Below are 17,358 nucleotides of genomic sequence, written 5' to 3' on the forward strand. Positions count from 1 at the left end.
AAGGTTTTCGTAACAGAACATGTGGACTAAAAGTTAATTAAAACTAACAAAAATTTTTTTAACTTTTACATTAAACTGGTCACTACATAGGTATTGACTTTTTATTCAAAAATAATACTACACCCATATAAAGAAAACTTACATTATGAAAACACTTTATAATTTAGTTTTATTAAAAACTTTATGGAGCTCGTAAAAAAATATTGTTAAATATAAATATTTTGTAATTTATAAAAAAATTATTATAGCAACCTCAAAAAATATGTTCATCAAAAACTATTATTATAATATTATTCTTTAATAAAAACCTAAAATGTCTAAGCAAACTAACCCCTGATTCTCTAAGCAAGAAAGATGTTTTTTCAGTTTCAGATTCAGAAGAAGATCTGTATTTATTTTAATTCTAAACTAAACATCTTTCAATCTATATATTAATAATTTGTTAACAAAAAACTATCTATCTAAGTTAAACTTTATTTTGTTGAAATACATCTAAGTCTTTCATAGCAGAATTACATAATAACTTTTTTGTAAACATTTTAAACTAAACTTCTAAGTTTTATTTATTCCATAGCTTAGCTTAAAAAATTAAATGATATTTCTAAGCAAAAAATAATTCATAAACTAAGTTAAATGGATGCAAGACTGTCTAAAATTTAAAATTTAAATAAAACAAACGTACGAAGAAGATGAGTCCGATGACGAGGAATGAGATGATTCAGTGTCACTTGCATGCGCTGGACTGTCTAGAAACTGCGTGATTATTTTACCGTTTGATATCCTGAAAGGAATTGGAAACAACAGCGGCGTAAACGTTATTCCGAGAAGTACCTGAAACCAACTTAAATTAGAAAATAAATTGAGCACATTTCAATGTAATTTTAAAAACTAGGATTTTTTACTGTACTAAAGTTTTAAAAATTTAAATTTAAAAACTATTTTCTTAAACTGTCAATTTAGTTCATTATTTATTTTTATCTTTCTTTTTTTAATTCTAAATTGTTGAATATAAATTAACTTAATTTTTACATTTGTTTTTGTGTGTCCTATTTAAGTGGCTCAGGCTTTGATGTCTTAGTCCAATATTGCAAAATAAACAAAATAATAGTTTTTTCTTAATGTATTTAATAAAACTTTAACATTTATAAATATTTTTATAAACTTAATTTTATATTGAAAAAAGCATAACAATAAAAAGTATATATAAAACCAAAACATTTCAAAATTTAGAAAATTCATAAAACAAATAAAAAGTAATAATCTTTATTTTATTTCACTATACTTGACACTAGGAGAAAAAAACATACACAAAACAACTAACCCTAATTGTTTGAAACCTCCTCATTTGTAGAGGACCATACCACATATCGTTGAGTAGAAATTGACAGCAAGGATGAGCAATGAAGTCTTTGTGCTTTGCCCCGACCGCCAGATTAATTACAGTTTGACCTGACCATTCTTCCAGCTCGTATGTGAGCAACTTCTTTGTTTTGTTTTCATCAGTTCGAAAACAAATGTCCAAAAGCTTAACTGCAATCACCTCAAAATCCCTACAGAAATTCAAAATGGTAGAATATTAGTTACAAGATTAGCATTTACAAAAGTCATTTTATACTTTATAACTTTAAAATCTTAAAGTTTTTTCTAGTAACATTTTTTAGTAAACTATACGTTAACTCTTAAATTTAAAAAATGTAAATCCTACTGTTAAAAATATGGTTTAAAACAATGCCAAAAATTTTTAGGATGTTTTAAGTTTTTAAAGACAATGCAGTTTCTATACTTCTCAACAAAAAGTTTTACAGTAAGATTATATATATGTATACAATTAGTATTTGACCTTTTTAGAACTATGTACCGTTAATGTTTTTTAAATATTAGAATTTAATAGAAACTGATTAACTATTTTTAAGTAATTATACTTAACATAATGTGAAAAAATTATATTATAAAATTATAAACATAACAAATTCTTTTAAAAATAAAACTTCATTTAAAATTTTCAAAAATACTGAAAGTTTGTCATTTAGATTTATTGCAGCAGAACAGCTATTACTTTAAATTTAAAAATAATTTACTAGTCTCATTGAATGATGACTTTAAAAAAAAACTCTCAACTTAATTGATAAATAATCAGAACATAAAAATTAAAAAAAAATTTTGCTTAAGAAAAAATTAACTATTATTGAATTTTTTTTTTAATATTAAAAAATACTGTTAGTTTAATTTCTATGTGTCTAACTTCAAGACAAAAAAAATAGTTTATAAAAAAATACTTATAAACATTTTATACAGTTTTTATACGTTTTAATTCTTTTTCAGTTTATAAATTTGAAAATATAAGTTTTAATAAAATAACAATTAGAATTATGAGTAATTTATGATTTTGATAAGCATATATTTAAGAACTTTAGCTATCAAAATACAGCTTTAACGATTCTTAAATAGTTGAAACAATAAAAATTGTCAAGGAACCGATAAGTTTGTGTATGTATATAATGTACATAGATAACCGTTTATGTTAAGAACTATTTTGATATAAATAAAATAAATAAGCCTATATTTGCTTAATAGTAAACAACAAAACTTACTGGGCAAACGTATTTAACTTTTTTATTACAACTTGGTCTAGCTCGTCATTTTCAGCTTCAGCGGCACATGCTATGTACATCTGATATGCAATCAGAGCCTGTATTATTACTTTTTGTTTAACATTTTCAAAAAGTAAACTGAGAAAAAAACTGTTACAACACTTATGTTAACGTTACTTAAAAAAGTGTTAATCTTTTAGGTCATTTAAAATATTGGTACAATCCAATTTTTTATTTTTCTAAATAACAGTACTTTATAAAAAAATCAAGTAAAAACTTTTGCAAGAGCTTCTTCTCCTTGCTGCCACATAAAGAGAGCCATGGACTGTCTTTGGAAAAGGACAGCCCAAACCAGCAGTTTGTGAAACGGATAATTGAATCGGTCCGAAAGAAAACTTTCAATCTCGTGCGACTGCCGCAGCCCTGATACAATTCCATTCATTGGGAAGTTTGCCTGGGGAGTTGCGAAATGCTGCTTTTTATGTACAGGTCGAACCGCAATTTTTTCCCAGCTATTTGCACAAAATATTTGGTCATCACGACTTTGTTTAGAGGTTCCACTGGTCTGTTGGAATGCAATTAATTGTTCACTTAAGTATATTTACTTTTATTTTAAGATGTTTTTATTCTAATTTAATTTAAAAACTACAAATGTATGATGTGTATAATGAAATCCAAATAATTTTACTGAAAAAAATGAAAACGATTTCAAATCATTATTTAAAGACATTTAATAAATTTTTATACAAATTTAACTTTAAAGTTTGTTTAGTCTGATTGCTTAAGCATTTTTGTTTAGCTCTATTGCTAAAAGTAAGCGAATAGATGTTTAACTTTTTTTAATCATTACAGTACACGTGGCATTCTTTAGTATCATTAACTTTTTAAACAGATAAACACTTTTTGGGTTTAAATCTAAATGTATATTGAAAGAATATATTCATATGGTATTTATTTAGAGTTATCATATTGTTTTATTATGCTAAAATACTACTGAAAACACTTATTGTTTGAATCAGTGTTTCTGAACGTAGTAAGTAGTGTGAACTTACTTCTTTTTGGGAATGTAACTTTTAACAGCCTATGAATTGTATATTTGTTTTAAAAACTTATTTTTGGGTATATCATATATAATTTTTAGTTTAAATCACTATATAATTAATACAAAACTAATTTGCATTCAAAAAATTTTTATCTAACCAAAACAAAAAGCTAGTTTTTAGAAATACCTCACCTTGATTATTGGAATAAAAGGTCTACCATTCTTTTTTTGCTTTATATTTGAAGCGTTTTTTACTTCCTTTGCTTTTGAGTATGCCGCTCTAAAAGACTTCTTTGTAAATTCAGACTTATACGAACCTCCCATCAATTGTTCTATAACCTTTCGATTGCAAAAGATAATATTAAAGATTAAAATCTTTAATGAGCTATTTTAATATTTTAACAAAATAATTTCAAACATTATTAAAACAATAAAAACAAAGATTTATAACCTTAGTTATTGAAAAAACTTTAAAAAGGTTTTAAAATAATTAACAAAAATATTTCTATTAATTTCAGCCTTAATCTTGTAGTATTAAAATAACTATCAAATAAAAGGCTTAACTTACTACAGATAAACTAAAGCTTCGTAAAAAATGGTCAGATAAAAATTTAAACTTACTTAATTTAATAATAATAAACTTTAAAGAAAACTGTAATAAAAAAAAATAATAAGTAAAAAGTAATTAAATTGACAGTAAAAACCAAATACCACTCTTCATAACTATCTATAATTTGTTTTAATATTAAATTAAATAGTTAAATAAAATACTTGTTTCAAGATTGCGAAATAAACTCATTTCATAAAAAGAATTTTATTATGCTTTTAATACACTTTTTAATACTTTTTTATTTAAATTATAACACCGTATAAAACAAATTCAATAATAAAAAAAGAACAAAAACCACCATTTAGAAAAAAAAAAACTTTTAGACTTTAATTTTATTTACAGCAAATAATGTTTTTTACGTCTGATACAAGATTGCTAAGTAATTTGATAATATAATACCGTTGGAGTTAGTAAATATTTTTTCAATATAGAAATGGTAAATCTTAAAAGATTTTGAAAATGCTACTAATAGAGACTAACTATATATACTAAAAATAAAAATAAATTTGACTTCAGTAGTACTAATATAAAAACGTCTAACATGTCTCTTTTTATTAGACAACTATAAAGCATGTAAAAGTCTGTAGCATTTTTTTTTGTAACACATTAGTACGATTTTTTTATTTAATTTGAAAAGGTATTTTAAAAAATTTATAGGCTACCTAAAATTTAACTTTTGATTTTTTTTAGTTGAATAGTTGTACAAAGAATATCACGAATAGGTATGTTTAATATAAAAACTCACTCGGCCGAAATCAATCAGTCTTCGATTATCTTGACTTGTGCCTATACCATTAACATCTTTTAATAGATGCAGAATGTTCAACGGTACTTCACACTGCAGTAAGATTATACTTACCATTAGCTATATATTTAAAATAAATTTACTAAAACTTAAAAATTGTAAAAATATCAAAAAATATATACTAAGTATTGACAGTAATATATCAAAACAAAATTTTTAAAAAGTTATCCACTTTATAAACTTAAATATTTTGAGATAAAAAGTAATAAGTGCATATGTAAGTATATGTTTTTAGAATAAAACATAAAGTTAGGTTTTATACATATCTATTTAAATTTTTATTAACTAAAACAGTTTAAGATGATTAAAAAAATTAAAAACATAAATTCTATAAAAATAATCATAAATAGTTTATTAATGCTATAAACTTTATTTTATAATAAACAACAAAATAACAAATAATAACCCTTCCGTAAAGTTCGTCAAGTCTGCCAACAGTGAGAAATTTGTGCATACTGACTCCATTGTCCATAAGAAGTTTGACAAAAGCAACTTGATCGTTTACCAGTGCATCCATCATAGAATTTTCCAATGAGTTTACCTAAAATTGCTGAGTGATTTTCTACTTATACCAACTTTTATGTTTTTAACAAAGATTTAGTATTTTAAGTAATTTAAATTTTAAAACATAAATGTGTCAGCAGTCATTTAAAAGTTTATTTTTATTTTACTAGTGTTGATGACAAAATAAATCTCTTACTGTCCAATCTTGACCATAAACAAAAATTTGGCTTGCAGCAATATCCGCTCTATCCCAAGACTGAGCCAATTTTAACATTTCTGGAGCTGATTTACATCTGGCTGCAAAGTATACGTAATTAAGTTAATATTTTAAATATGTTTATTTTTGTTAAAACTTTAGTAGCTAGGTTAGTACCTTAGCCCAAGCACTCCTACAGCTCTAAGTTAGAATAAGACAGTAATTCAAAACGCTTTTATGTAAAATTATCAGTTATTATTGTTAAAGAAATTTTCAAACCTTTCAGAGAGATGGTTAATATTGTGCGATCCATATCATACCTTTCATCACCAAGCTTGAAAACTGTTACCTATATAAGAATTAAACTAAGTTTAATAGATGTAAGTAATTGAATAAAACTTTAGGTTAAGTTGTAAATTTAAGATTAAGATCTCTTCTTCATAGAAAAAGAACAAATATTTTTTATTTTAACGTAAAAAGTAATTTAATTAAATATAATTAATATGAACTAAACACTTAAAACTGTTGCTTTATTTTTATTTTATCGTTATTTATTTTTATTAAATGAAGAAAACCTACCATAAACAAAAAAAAATCTCATAAACATTATCTAACTTTAGAAGTGCAGTTTTATACATCATTTTTATAATAACCGATAGTATAATTAGGTAATTAAGTATCTTTATTTAGGAGTGTTTTAATTTATCTGATTAAAGATGTGCACCATCTTGTTTTAAATAAAAAAATATTTATACTCAAAAATACATTATTTACTTAAATTGAATCTAGTTTTCAGATAAATCTATAGTGTTAAAAATGTGTATACACCAAAAATACATTGCTATGTGCGCATAACGGTCATAAAAATACACATAGCTGAAACACATAGAATACTAATGCCACCAAATACTCTTTAGTTTTGTGATGTATGTAAAGAAAAGTATTTATACTTAATATAGGATCTTTTAAACTGCCGTAATAACTAACCAAATCCTTCCTTTTCACACAGCTAGTGATAGTAACAAGGTAGTAGTTAGCCATTTCATCCGAGCATTTGAAACATCCTTTCACTAGCGACAAAAACTGATCTTTTACAGAATTATCTCTAAATAACCTGATGAAAATAAGAACTATTTAATCTTATTGTTATCATTTGTTTTAGAATTTTTTCTTTTTTACTTTTTTTTTTTGAAAACTTTTCGCAAATTATAGGAATTAAAATATCTTTGTATAGTTTAAATTTAAAGTTATATGATACTTCTAAAAGTACAACTAAAAATATTTAACATTAAATGTTTTCTACTAAACTGTTAAAGATTGAACTTTATTATGTTGTTAATAACTGATAATATTTAATTGAAAAATATATAGGTTTCATAAATAAATTAAAACTAAGAAGCTCAAAAGTTAATAAAACTAAAAACACAATTAAAATGCAGAAGTGTACGAAAATAATTTTAAGCGGTATATTTAGAATCTTTTGTTAAGAAGAAATAATGAAAAACTTTTTTTAATTACTTTGTTCCAAAACAGTTTTATCTGATGGAGCTAAAATTATACATTTAAAAAAACTTATGTTCATAGCTTACAAATAAGTAACAATTTTATTGGTTAGAGTATTTTTAGTTTTTGTTATAAGGATGCTTAGGTATAAAAAACTATAAAAATTATTATCGTTCCAGTTTTTCTAAAAAAAAGAAGTTTTTGTATCTAACCTATCAACTATAAATATATATAAACTTTTAAAAATTGTAGAAAACGTTAAATACTTAAGTTATGAGTGTTTAACATGAAAAGTTTTTTAAAATATTTGATTTTAGGACATTTTAATCAAATTAACACTTTTTCTCATTTTAGAAATAAATGCGGTAACTTTTAATAAACAAGTTTAAAAATCTAATATCGATCAAATGAATATTTATTCTTAAAGAAAATTTTTCAACAGCTGTTTGTGCTTAGAATTCATGCTAATAAAAACTTATTAAACTTCAAACTAATTAGATAATTCGAAGAAAATAATGTAAAATGATAACAAATACTTAGACAATTGGTCCTATTTATTCACAACTTTACATAATTTCTTTGTAGTTTATCAATAAAAACTAGCTTGAATATCTATTATTTACTAGGCAAAGTATTTTTGAGCAGACAAATCATATATGAATTAAATTTCTTAACTACTATAGAACAACACAACATAAACTACTGATTAAGTTAAGCATCGTTTTATTTAAGTTGAAAAATACAAAAGTTAATAAATTTTTAATTATTTCTTAACTTATTTTCTTTAAAAATCAATTACATTATTTTTATTTTTAAACTTAAATTTAATTTAACTAATTTTCCTTTTTTTTTTCATTACATAAAACAAAACAGAAATTTTGTTGTATAAAAAACTATAAATTTAGTCTGTTAATTTATACAAAAGTCTTTTTGGGTTAATAAAATTTCTTCCTTGGTATTTTAGTGTATTAGATAATATAACACTACAGCTAATTCTTAACGACTTCTAAGTAATTACTTATAAAAAATTGCTTGTAAAAAACCGGCTGCCGAAAATGAGCTATAAAATGGCGTTGTAGTTAAAAATAAAATTGAAGTTAATCGAAAAATACTTTTGTTATTTTTAAAAAATCTGAAAATCTCCTTAATTCAATATATTAACATCACAACATATGTGCTAAACAAAAAAAATAATTTTAGTTCATTTAAAGTGCATTGTTAGCGTTTTTGTACTCATTATAAATTCAACTTAATGTTTTGGTTAGTTGTTTTGCTTATTACTCATATTTATGAACTTAAATGGTTATTCAAGTTTAAACAATTCGTAATTGTTTCTTTAAAAACAAATGTATGACTGCTAAATCATGCTACACAGGATATACTATTAGTTTTTAATTTGAAAAATTTCAAAATTTTTCATTAGAAGAGTCAACAACTTTTTTCTATTTTTTCAACAAAGTTTTTTAACTAAATTACAGATATTTTAAATTGTTTTACTTAAAATCAAAATACAATTATAAGAACTTTTACATTTCTACATTTAATTAATAAACACAATAAAATGTTATGTTATAATAGACTTTGATATAAGATTTATTTTTTAGAAGCTCTTCTAATCAAAAAATAACTCTCAACTAGTGTAATGTACATTTAGTAAACTTAAAAGCAAATACTAAACCTAAAAATAGCATACAATGAACTTTTTATCATGAATATACATCAGTTTGCTGACTTTTTAACTTTATGGCCCGGTAGTAGCGGTCATTTGAAAGACCAATTGCATTAAAAACTTTTACAATTCTTCAAAATTAAAACTACACGAGTGTTAGAAAACATAGTTCCTATTATTTAACATTAAGTTATAAACTGACCCATCGTCGTCTACATGGATGTGCGCAAATGCAAGCAAGTCGGCTGCCCTGCCGCTTCCATCGCACACAATGACGGGTATTGGGGGAGTTTGTTGCACACATTTCTGTACCACCTCCAACACGTTCCTTCCACCTTCCAGCACCACACATACCATCGACACCGAACCTAAATTAACTTTCCAGTTTAAGAATTTTACGTTTTCTTTTTAATACATTTTGTTGAAATTCACTGTTGTGAAAATTACAAGTTTTTAATGTTTAAGCGAGCAACTGCTTGAATAATTTATTTTATGTAAAACAAAATTTCATTGTAATTTTATTTATATAACTTATTTTTAAATTCACTTTCATTATATTTTAGTTTAATTTAATTAAACTAAAACCTATGTTACTTTATAAAGTAAAGTTTTAGAAATGTTATTCAACTAGACATTTTTCAAACGAGATGTAGTAAAGTAAAACAAACCGGGATCTTTAATAATGGAAAGTTTTTCTTCTAGCTGCCTCCTAAATATTATATCGGTGTCACACTTTCCAACAGTTCCATTGTCAACAAACAAAAAATTGTTGAAAGCAGTGTTGAGTACGGCACCTTTGCTTGTCGGTCCTGACATTGTTTGATATGCTTTCAAACCCTAAATTGTAAAAAAAATATATGTATAAACTTATGAAGTATTCAAAATTCTTTAATAATATTTTTTTTTGTCATATTTTTATATTACACTTATTGAATAGAGGTCTTTAACTTGTACGACAAAGTATTTAAAAACTTTCGCTTCTTTACCAAATAGTATGTTATTAACTTGAGAGAATTATGAACCTTTTTATTATAATTTTGGATGCGTGATATTTATACGATAAAAACTCACACTTCACAAATAATAAAACTTTTTTAAGCACTTTACTTTTCATTCATAAAATATAGTTTGTAAATATTTATTGCTAATCAAAAGTCAAAACTAAAGTGCTCTTGAGTTTGATGGAGAATTACAAACAACATAAACAATGTCAAAATTTATGTACCTTTTAACAAAACGGAAGGATAATTTTTAGCTGTTTAGTCACAAATTTTTTAAAATTTGATATATATTTTTTTGAAAATTCAATTTCTAATTATATCAAAATTATTCAAATCATTTTAAGCTACAATGACAAAGAAATAGAACATTATGAGCGGAAGTAATGCATATTAATGTTGATTGTTTTGTCAGCAGCTAACAAAACAACTCATAAACTTAAATTTCAAATAAATAATTCAAAATAAAAGTTATAAAAACATACATTAATAAAATCATTACATACATGTACTAAATTTATTAAATTAATATAGTAGACAGTAAATTTTATTACTTTATGGCTATAATTTGAATTCAGCTAAAATATATATTATTATTTTTAAAAATACACATTACACTCATAAAATAAAAGAAATTGCACTGTAATATAACTTTAATTTTTACTATCTAACATTAAAATAAAAATCTATTAAAGTTGCTAGGTAAACCATGTTGATTGATAACAAAAGACATGTGTTGCTGAAGTATATAATCATAATTTTAAAAAATGTTGTGCAGTTGAAACAACAAATACTTAAATAATTTTGATAAAATATTTCATTTTCATTTTTAATTGGTTAAGTGGTTATTTCATTTTGATAAAATAATAATTATTCTATTGAAAAACTATAACTAATTTTATCAAAGATAAGTAGCCTATTGATACCAAAATAGCTTATAATTTTTTTATTTGCTATTAGCATACTTTAATTTTCTATCTTCTTACATAAACTTTTAGTTCTTTATACTACTGATTCAAACAAAGCTTTGAAGTAGAATAAACCATAGTCAAGTACTAAAATAAATTATCAATATGTATAATAACATACAATTTATACTTATATCAAATAATAAAACTTTTAAATAATGCATATTTTATCGATTCACAGATAAAAAGCTAAAGAAAACAAATAGTTTATTTAATTAATTTTTTTCTTTGAAAGTATTTGTAAAGTTATATCCTTAAATACTCTAGTGAGAAAAATATACTTTTTGTCAAAAGTTTTTGTAATTACAGTTTTTTAATGCCTTTTATTCACTTCAATTTTATCTTTAATAGCAAACAGTTAAAGCTTGATAATAAAAATTAAATATAAAAAATTTACTTTAATCTAACAAAAAATCAATATATAATTTTGAGGTATAAAACAAAATAAGCTAACTTCCATGTCAATGTCAATGAGATTGTCCCTGTGAGTGACCATACCCCAAGGAGCAATCCCTATGCTGCAGATCTTTGACCGCTGTCGCTGCTTTTGTTCACGAAGAGCTTTGCCTACTATGTTACCGATTCCTAAATAAAAGTAGGAACTTTTATAATGAGCGCTTTCTAATATATTAAGTTGTATTTGAACTATATTTCTTTGTAATAACGTTATCTTCTAAAATAAACATATACAAAATTTAGACAAAAGGTAAACACTTTACAATATTAACATTATTTACAGTTGTAGATAATTACAATCGTGACGTATAAAAAATTAACCTAAACATTTATTTTATTAGTAAAATCGACAAACTACTATACCTATTATTAAAACTATTCTTATTTAGTACTTCAAATTTTTTTTAAAGGTAAATTTAAGAAAATTATTAAAGGTTATTCATAATTATGGTTTTTTTTAGACAGTTTTTTAATCAAAAGTAAGTATAATTATTACTACTAATCTAAAAACTATAAGAATTATTATTGTATGTATCAAAAAAGTACTTTTAATTATTAGTACAAGAACTACAGTATGCTTCTATATTTGTTTAGACAAGATTTTCAAAGATGCTTAACATATAAAAAGAGTTTAATGCTTACTGGCATATAAAAACTAAAACCAATAGAATTTTTTTTTTAACTCTATATAAAAAAGTTTTTAACAACCTCTATCAAGTCCATAACTCATAACCCAAGCTCCAGTTGTTTCAGCAGCTTTTATAAGACCATCACAAAATGCTCTAAAAATATGTTTCATAGTTATTAAAAAACGAAATACATTTTCAAATACAGCTAATAAGTATTTGTTTATGATAAAATATAACTTATTTAAAAATTTTCTAATATTTTATAACTTTCCCGAAAATTCTTTACATTCCCTTTTTAAAAACATTATATTTTATGCATTTAATGGTTATAAGCTTATAGAGCAAAATATAACAGTTGTTAGATGATTTAAATAGTTGAGACAATTTACAGAGGCAAAACAACATACTATAACTTAAATTATTGAAGTTATATTATTTTTGTTTATAAAATACTTTATGTTTTAAATTATAAATACTTTTATAAAAAGTGCTAAACTATCACTGACTTTTTATAAACCACTAAAAGGAAGTTAAAAAATACTTCACAATAAGTTTTTTTTTTCTTCTAAAAATTAAGTTTATGTATCAAAAGGAAAAACCTACACAATTGTTTATATTTTAGTAATTTAGTTTATAAATATATATAATTTAACAACATAAAGAGCTTTTATTCATTTAAAAACTAAATAACAAACTTATACAAAATTTATATACCTTCTTATTTTTGGTTGAAGTGCAAAGTTTTGAGCTCCTCCATGTACAGTAATTATAAGATTTGGAGATTTAAGTCCCCACTTTTTCATCAACAAATTAATAACATCCTTCGATGACGTGTCAACTGCCATACGCAGAAACTGCAACACATTTAAATAACTATTCTAAAAGTTTGTGACTTTAAAACCTATAAGTTTTCTTTACTTTAAAATTTAACCTAATTCATTTAATAACATCCAACATTTTCTTATTTTTTAATTATCAGATATTTTTGTATATTAAAGATTAACTAAAGTAAAAAAAAAAGTTTTGAAAATTTTTTGATTACTATGCAAAAAAAAACAACAAAAATTAAAATTAATATTTTTTTGTACTAATTGCTTATCTGAGAATGAAATGTTAGCAAAGTGAAACTGCTGATAAGAACTGCAACTTGCAATAACATTGTTTTATTTTTATCACGTTTAGCTGATAATAACTAGAAGATAGGTAACTTTGAGATTAGTTAAACCGCATTGCAAATTACATTAGCTTAAAATTTATTAGTCACAGCGTCTAATTGGTTACTTTCATTTTATTTGTAAGTAAAATCGTTTTATTCTTTAAAACATTAATTTATACTCAGCATTATATTGTATTTATAAGTATCATTGAACAATTTTTAATGTAATACAGTTTGAATTGTGGTGTTTAACTCAAAAAAAAATCGAACTATTCTTTAAAAAAATACAAAAATTAAACAAAAACTTTCTATAAGTTAATTTAAGTATTTAAAATGACCTAAAAACTGGGTTGCCACTGGTTTTTGGAATATTTTCTCTGGGTTTTTAAAAGTATACGTTTTTGGGTCTACTTTTAGTTAAAAATTAAGTTTAAAGTAAAAAACTATGTTAAAAAGTGTAACAACATTGAAAATATACTGGAAAGCTACTTTAAATATGTTTATGATAAAAAAAATTTTGATGATTACAAAAAATCGTTATCTGTATGATAGAGTTTTTGTGTCAAATCGAAGTTTTACTACTTAATATGTAAAAATTGTTTAAAATTCATTCAAGGTTTTTTAGTCTAAACTGTAAAATTCCAGGATTCCAGGTTTTGTGGCAAACCTGTAAAAAAGAACTATAAAACTCAGAATTTAAAAAAAAAAACATATACATACATATGAGATTTTTTTATGTTTTATAAATTATTTACTTTTAAAATAGATTAAAGCAGGTTCTTTAAATTAAAAGAAGATTAAATTTTCAATCTCTAAAATTTTCATACCTAACATTCTAGTTTAAAACCGGATACTGTGTTATTAAGTTAAAGCAAAGAAATATCTATAGTTTTATCAATTTAGGGGCTTTGAAAACGCTTTTTTTTTGGAAAATTATTTAGTCTTTTCGAATTTAAAGTGCATCAAAAAATTCAATTTTAATGATGTAGAAAGTAAACAAGTTTATTTATAATCTATATTTAAATTCAAGATACATTTTCCCTATATTTGGACGCTAAAAATTACTAACAAAATCAAATATCATAAAAAGTAACAACAAATATAAATAAATAAGTATATATAAAAATCAAAACGAACCCGAGATTTATCACCTTCACCTGTACCTTGGAATTCTAATGTGCCATATGCATCAGTTGTGTACTTGCAAGTATGATCCATTACATTCCATTTTTTCCCAACTTCATCACTGTAAAAAATTATATTTTTAACTATTTTCAGACTGGCATACATATATGTAATATAACAAAGACTTATTAACAACAGAAACATTAATAACTAAACTTCATACATTCATAAAGTAATTTGGAAAACGAAAAAAATATCTATAAACCTACATATGCTTCAGTTGTTATGGTCTTTAAAAAAAGTTTATGATTAACACATTTTTTCAATCTAAAATATATAACAGTATTGAATGAAAATAAAATAAGGGAAACTGGTCAACAAAAAAACCTAATATGTACAATTTTAAAGACTTTTAATATTTTTTATACAACTGTTTTTATTATTTTTACCAAGAAAACTTATAAAATAAAGTTTGATTAGTTAAAGATATAAATTCAAAAACTATAACAACTGCTCGTTTAAAGCAATGAAGTTTTTATTTAAAATAGTAAAAAATAATAACTTGTTAAAAATTTGTGACTCTTTTTTTATTGGCTGCTGAGTTCTACCTTCGGACTCAAAGCGCAAAATTGGATCATTGTTGAGATATCTGTGTTCTTCCAAAGTCAAACCACAGCCACATCTGCGTATTATACAAATATTAAGCTAAAGATTTTATATTATAAAGTATACTGTTTAGTTTATACTTTTAAATACATTCTTCATTGGTTATATATTATTCTCATAACTACCTTTTTTAATTAAATTCCTTAATTGTATGTAAAATTATATAAACTGCAAATAAACTTTAATTGAGTCAATTAAAAAAAACATTGTGCTAAAGATTTTCGAACTTTAATACAAGTTATTGTTTTGATTTTAAATACCTAAAATATAGTATTTATTGTTAGAAAATTAATAATTACTTTTATTTCTAAAGCTATCGACTTGATAGTAAGGTTTTTGACTATCCCCAGAAAAGACAAGATGTTATCCTGCCATCAATAAGAAATAAAGTGATTCAGACAACCATCAAAAACAATCCATGTGTCATTATGCAACCAGGTTGTATCTGCATGATGACATATGTCTGCTTGAATGAGGAAGAAATTGAGGAAAAATGTCACATGAATTGTTGTTTTTGGTCAAATGGTTGAGTTTATTGTTTTCTTTCCAGGGGATATACAAACATTTGCGTTATAAATCAATAATGTTTTAGTTTCTACTCTTTATTAAACCTTGCAATCTCTAGTTTTCAATTTTCTGCTTACCTTAACATAACATAATTATATGTTCAAATTATATCAAGTTCCCATGGTCATAAGTTAAATAGTTTGAAAAACAATGATAGCAGGATTAAAATATTGATTTTTGAACTATTAAAAAAATGAAGCTTAAAATATTTAGAAATCTAGAACCAAAACAAAAACTTTTTATAAATATTGTTTTAATTAATTGATTAAAAAAGCTAAATGTAGCTTGTAGTATTATTATTACTTATCTAATTATAGTTTTATGCAAAACTACTTGACTGTTTTACAAGTAAGCAATCAAAAATAATTCTAGCTGTTAGATTTATCAGTGTCTGCCATATTTAATTACATACAAGACTGTGTTATTTGTTTATCACTGTTAAGTTTACTACAGTTCATCATTTTTGTATAAATGGTAAATTTTAATTAATATCTTTAAATAAAGGACAAGCAAACCTCAACTGATTTTTCTTTGAGTTTCTAGCAGTTGGAATGAATTTTATGCACTCTCTTTTTTTAAATGTTTTCTTTACCCAGTCTCTTTCCTGAAAAAGTTTTGTTTATTTTTGTAACATTAGAATGTTATATAGAAAATATACTTAATTTATAAACAAATGTTCATTTGCTTTAAAAAAACAAGAAGCTATTTTAGATACTTTTTAGTTTTGACTTATTATATTTTCTTACAAAAGTTTTTTGAGTGAATTTGAAGAAAATTTTTGATCAGTTTAATTGTTTTAATAAAAAATATTTAATTATTTCAATAATAAACCTTGTTAAACTAAGGTATTTTTTTACACATTAATAGCAACTAATTTCAATACAACATTAATGTGAACTATTTTAAATTCTTTAACTTAAAAAAACAATTTGAAGTACTAATAAAAATAAGTATAAAAAGAAATAATGTAACAAAAAAACTAGGTTTTATAATTTAAACTATAAATTTTTAGCACATTAACAATAAATTGAATTTGTATTTTATAACTTAAGTAAAACTAACAATTATGTCATCCATTATCATCTCTGCTGTTTGCAATATCCCTTGTAATTTCTCTAAAATTCTTAGAAATTGTGAAGCTTTTAACCATAATACAATAAGCAGAATCTTGTTTTAAGACTGCAAGCCTTAAATATATTTTACCAAACTAAAAAGATTGTCTGTGAAATAAAAATAATGTAGCAGATTTATTGGTAATAAATTAAGAACATTTAAAAACTCCCTTGACACAATCTAAAACTTATAGAAAAAACATCAGATTGCAGAACAAATCCGACCTTGCCAAGCAAAACTTTTAAGCAAATGCATATTTTTTACCTTAAAATAGATTGTTCAAAATAATAAACACAACATTTTTTGTAAAACATATTCACAAGTGTTCTCTTAGTTCAATTTTTAGTAAATAGAAGTGATTTTTTAAAGATTAATTTATTACAGCTTTGTTTTGAGAGATAACTTAATATATAAAAAAACGAGCTTTTATAGTAGTAATCAATAATTTTATATTTAAAATCTAAATTTTAAACTAATAAAAGTGTAATGAGACTAGTACAAAGTTAAAATTACTTTATTAAAACTACTTGAAAAATTACTTAGATTACTGGTCAATTACCAACATTACTTTACTTCTAATGCTGAGTAAAACAATAACAGGTCAATAGTAATAATTCACATGCATAATTTTAGTTTTCATCTTGTTTAATACTTAAGTTTACAGAGCGAGATTAAATAATAAAGTAGTCAGTAACTATTAGCATTTTCTTGGATAAGTTACTGTATAAACTTGGTAAAGCTTTTAAATTATTAAAATCAT

The 17,358-nt window shown here is 23.5% G+C and overlaps 1 protein-coding gene across 2 annotated transcripts in view; it reads right to left on the reverse strand.

The window, feature by feature from the left end:
• Positions 1 to 16,657, reverse strand: part of LOC145845024 (transient receptor potential cation channel subfamily M member 3-like) — a 28,813-nt gene extending 12,156 nt beyond the window's left edge. For both annotated transcript variants that reach the window (XM_082952552.1, XM_082952481.1), the window contains exons 1-20: positions 16,548 to 16,657; positions 16,001 to 16,089; positions 14,815 to 14,934; positions 14,265 to 14,373; positions 12,686 to 12,825; positions 12,051 to 12,124; positions 11,341 to 11,471; positions 9,589 to 9,757; positions 9,123 to 9,288; positions 6,736 to 6,862; positions 6,028 to 6,097; positions 5,749 to 5,849; positions 5,455 to 5,589; positions 4,989 to 5,081; positions 3,826 to 3,972; positions 2,869 to 3,156; positions 2,592 to 2,689; positions 1,322 to 1,550; positions 683 to 831; positions 332 to 386 (exon numbers count right to left, since the gene is read on the reverse strand). In XM_082952552.1, the coding sequence (XP_082808678.1) occupies positions 332 to 386; positions 683 to 831; positions 1,322 to 1,550; positions 2,592 to 2,689; positions 2,869 to 3,156; positions 3,826 to 3,972; positions 4,989 to 5,081; positions 5,455 to 5,589; positions 5,749 to 5,849; positions 6,028 to 6,097; positions 6,736 to 6,862; positions 9,123 to 9,288; positions 9,589 to 9,757; positions 11,341 to 11,471; positions 12,051 to 12,124; positions 12,686 to 12,825; positions 14,265 to 14,373; positions 14,815 to 14,934; positions 16,001 to 16,089; positions 16,548 to 16,568 (2,511 nt within the window). In that variant the 5' untranslated portion in view covers positions 16,569 to 16,657. The remainder of the gene's footprint in view (positions 1 to 331; positions 387 to 682; positions 832 to 1,321; positions 1,551 to 2,591; positions 2,690 to 2,868; positions 3,157 to 3,825; positions 3,973 to 4,988; positions 5,082 to 5,454; positions 5,590 to 5,748; positions 5,850 to 6,027; positions 6,098 to 6,735; positions 6,863 to 9,122; positions 9,289 to 9,588; positions 9,758 to 11,340; positions 11,472 to 12,050; positions 12,125 to 12,685; positions 12,826 to 14,264; positions 14,374 to 14,814; positions 14,935 to 16,000; positions 16,090 to 16,547) is intronic.
• Positions 16,658 to 17,358: the final 701 nt, after the last annotated feature.

This window comes from Thalia democratica, chromosome 1 (assembly GCF_965202585.1).
Source record: "Thalia democratica chromosome 1, ktThaDemo2.hap1.1, whole genome shotgun sequence".
Classification (NCBI taxonomy): domain Eukaryota; kingdom Metazoa; phylum Chordata; class Thaliacea; order Salpida; family Salpidae; genus Thalia; species Thalia democratica.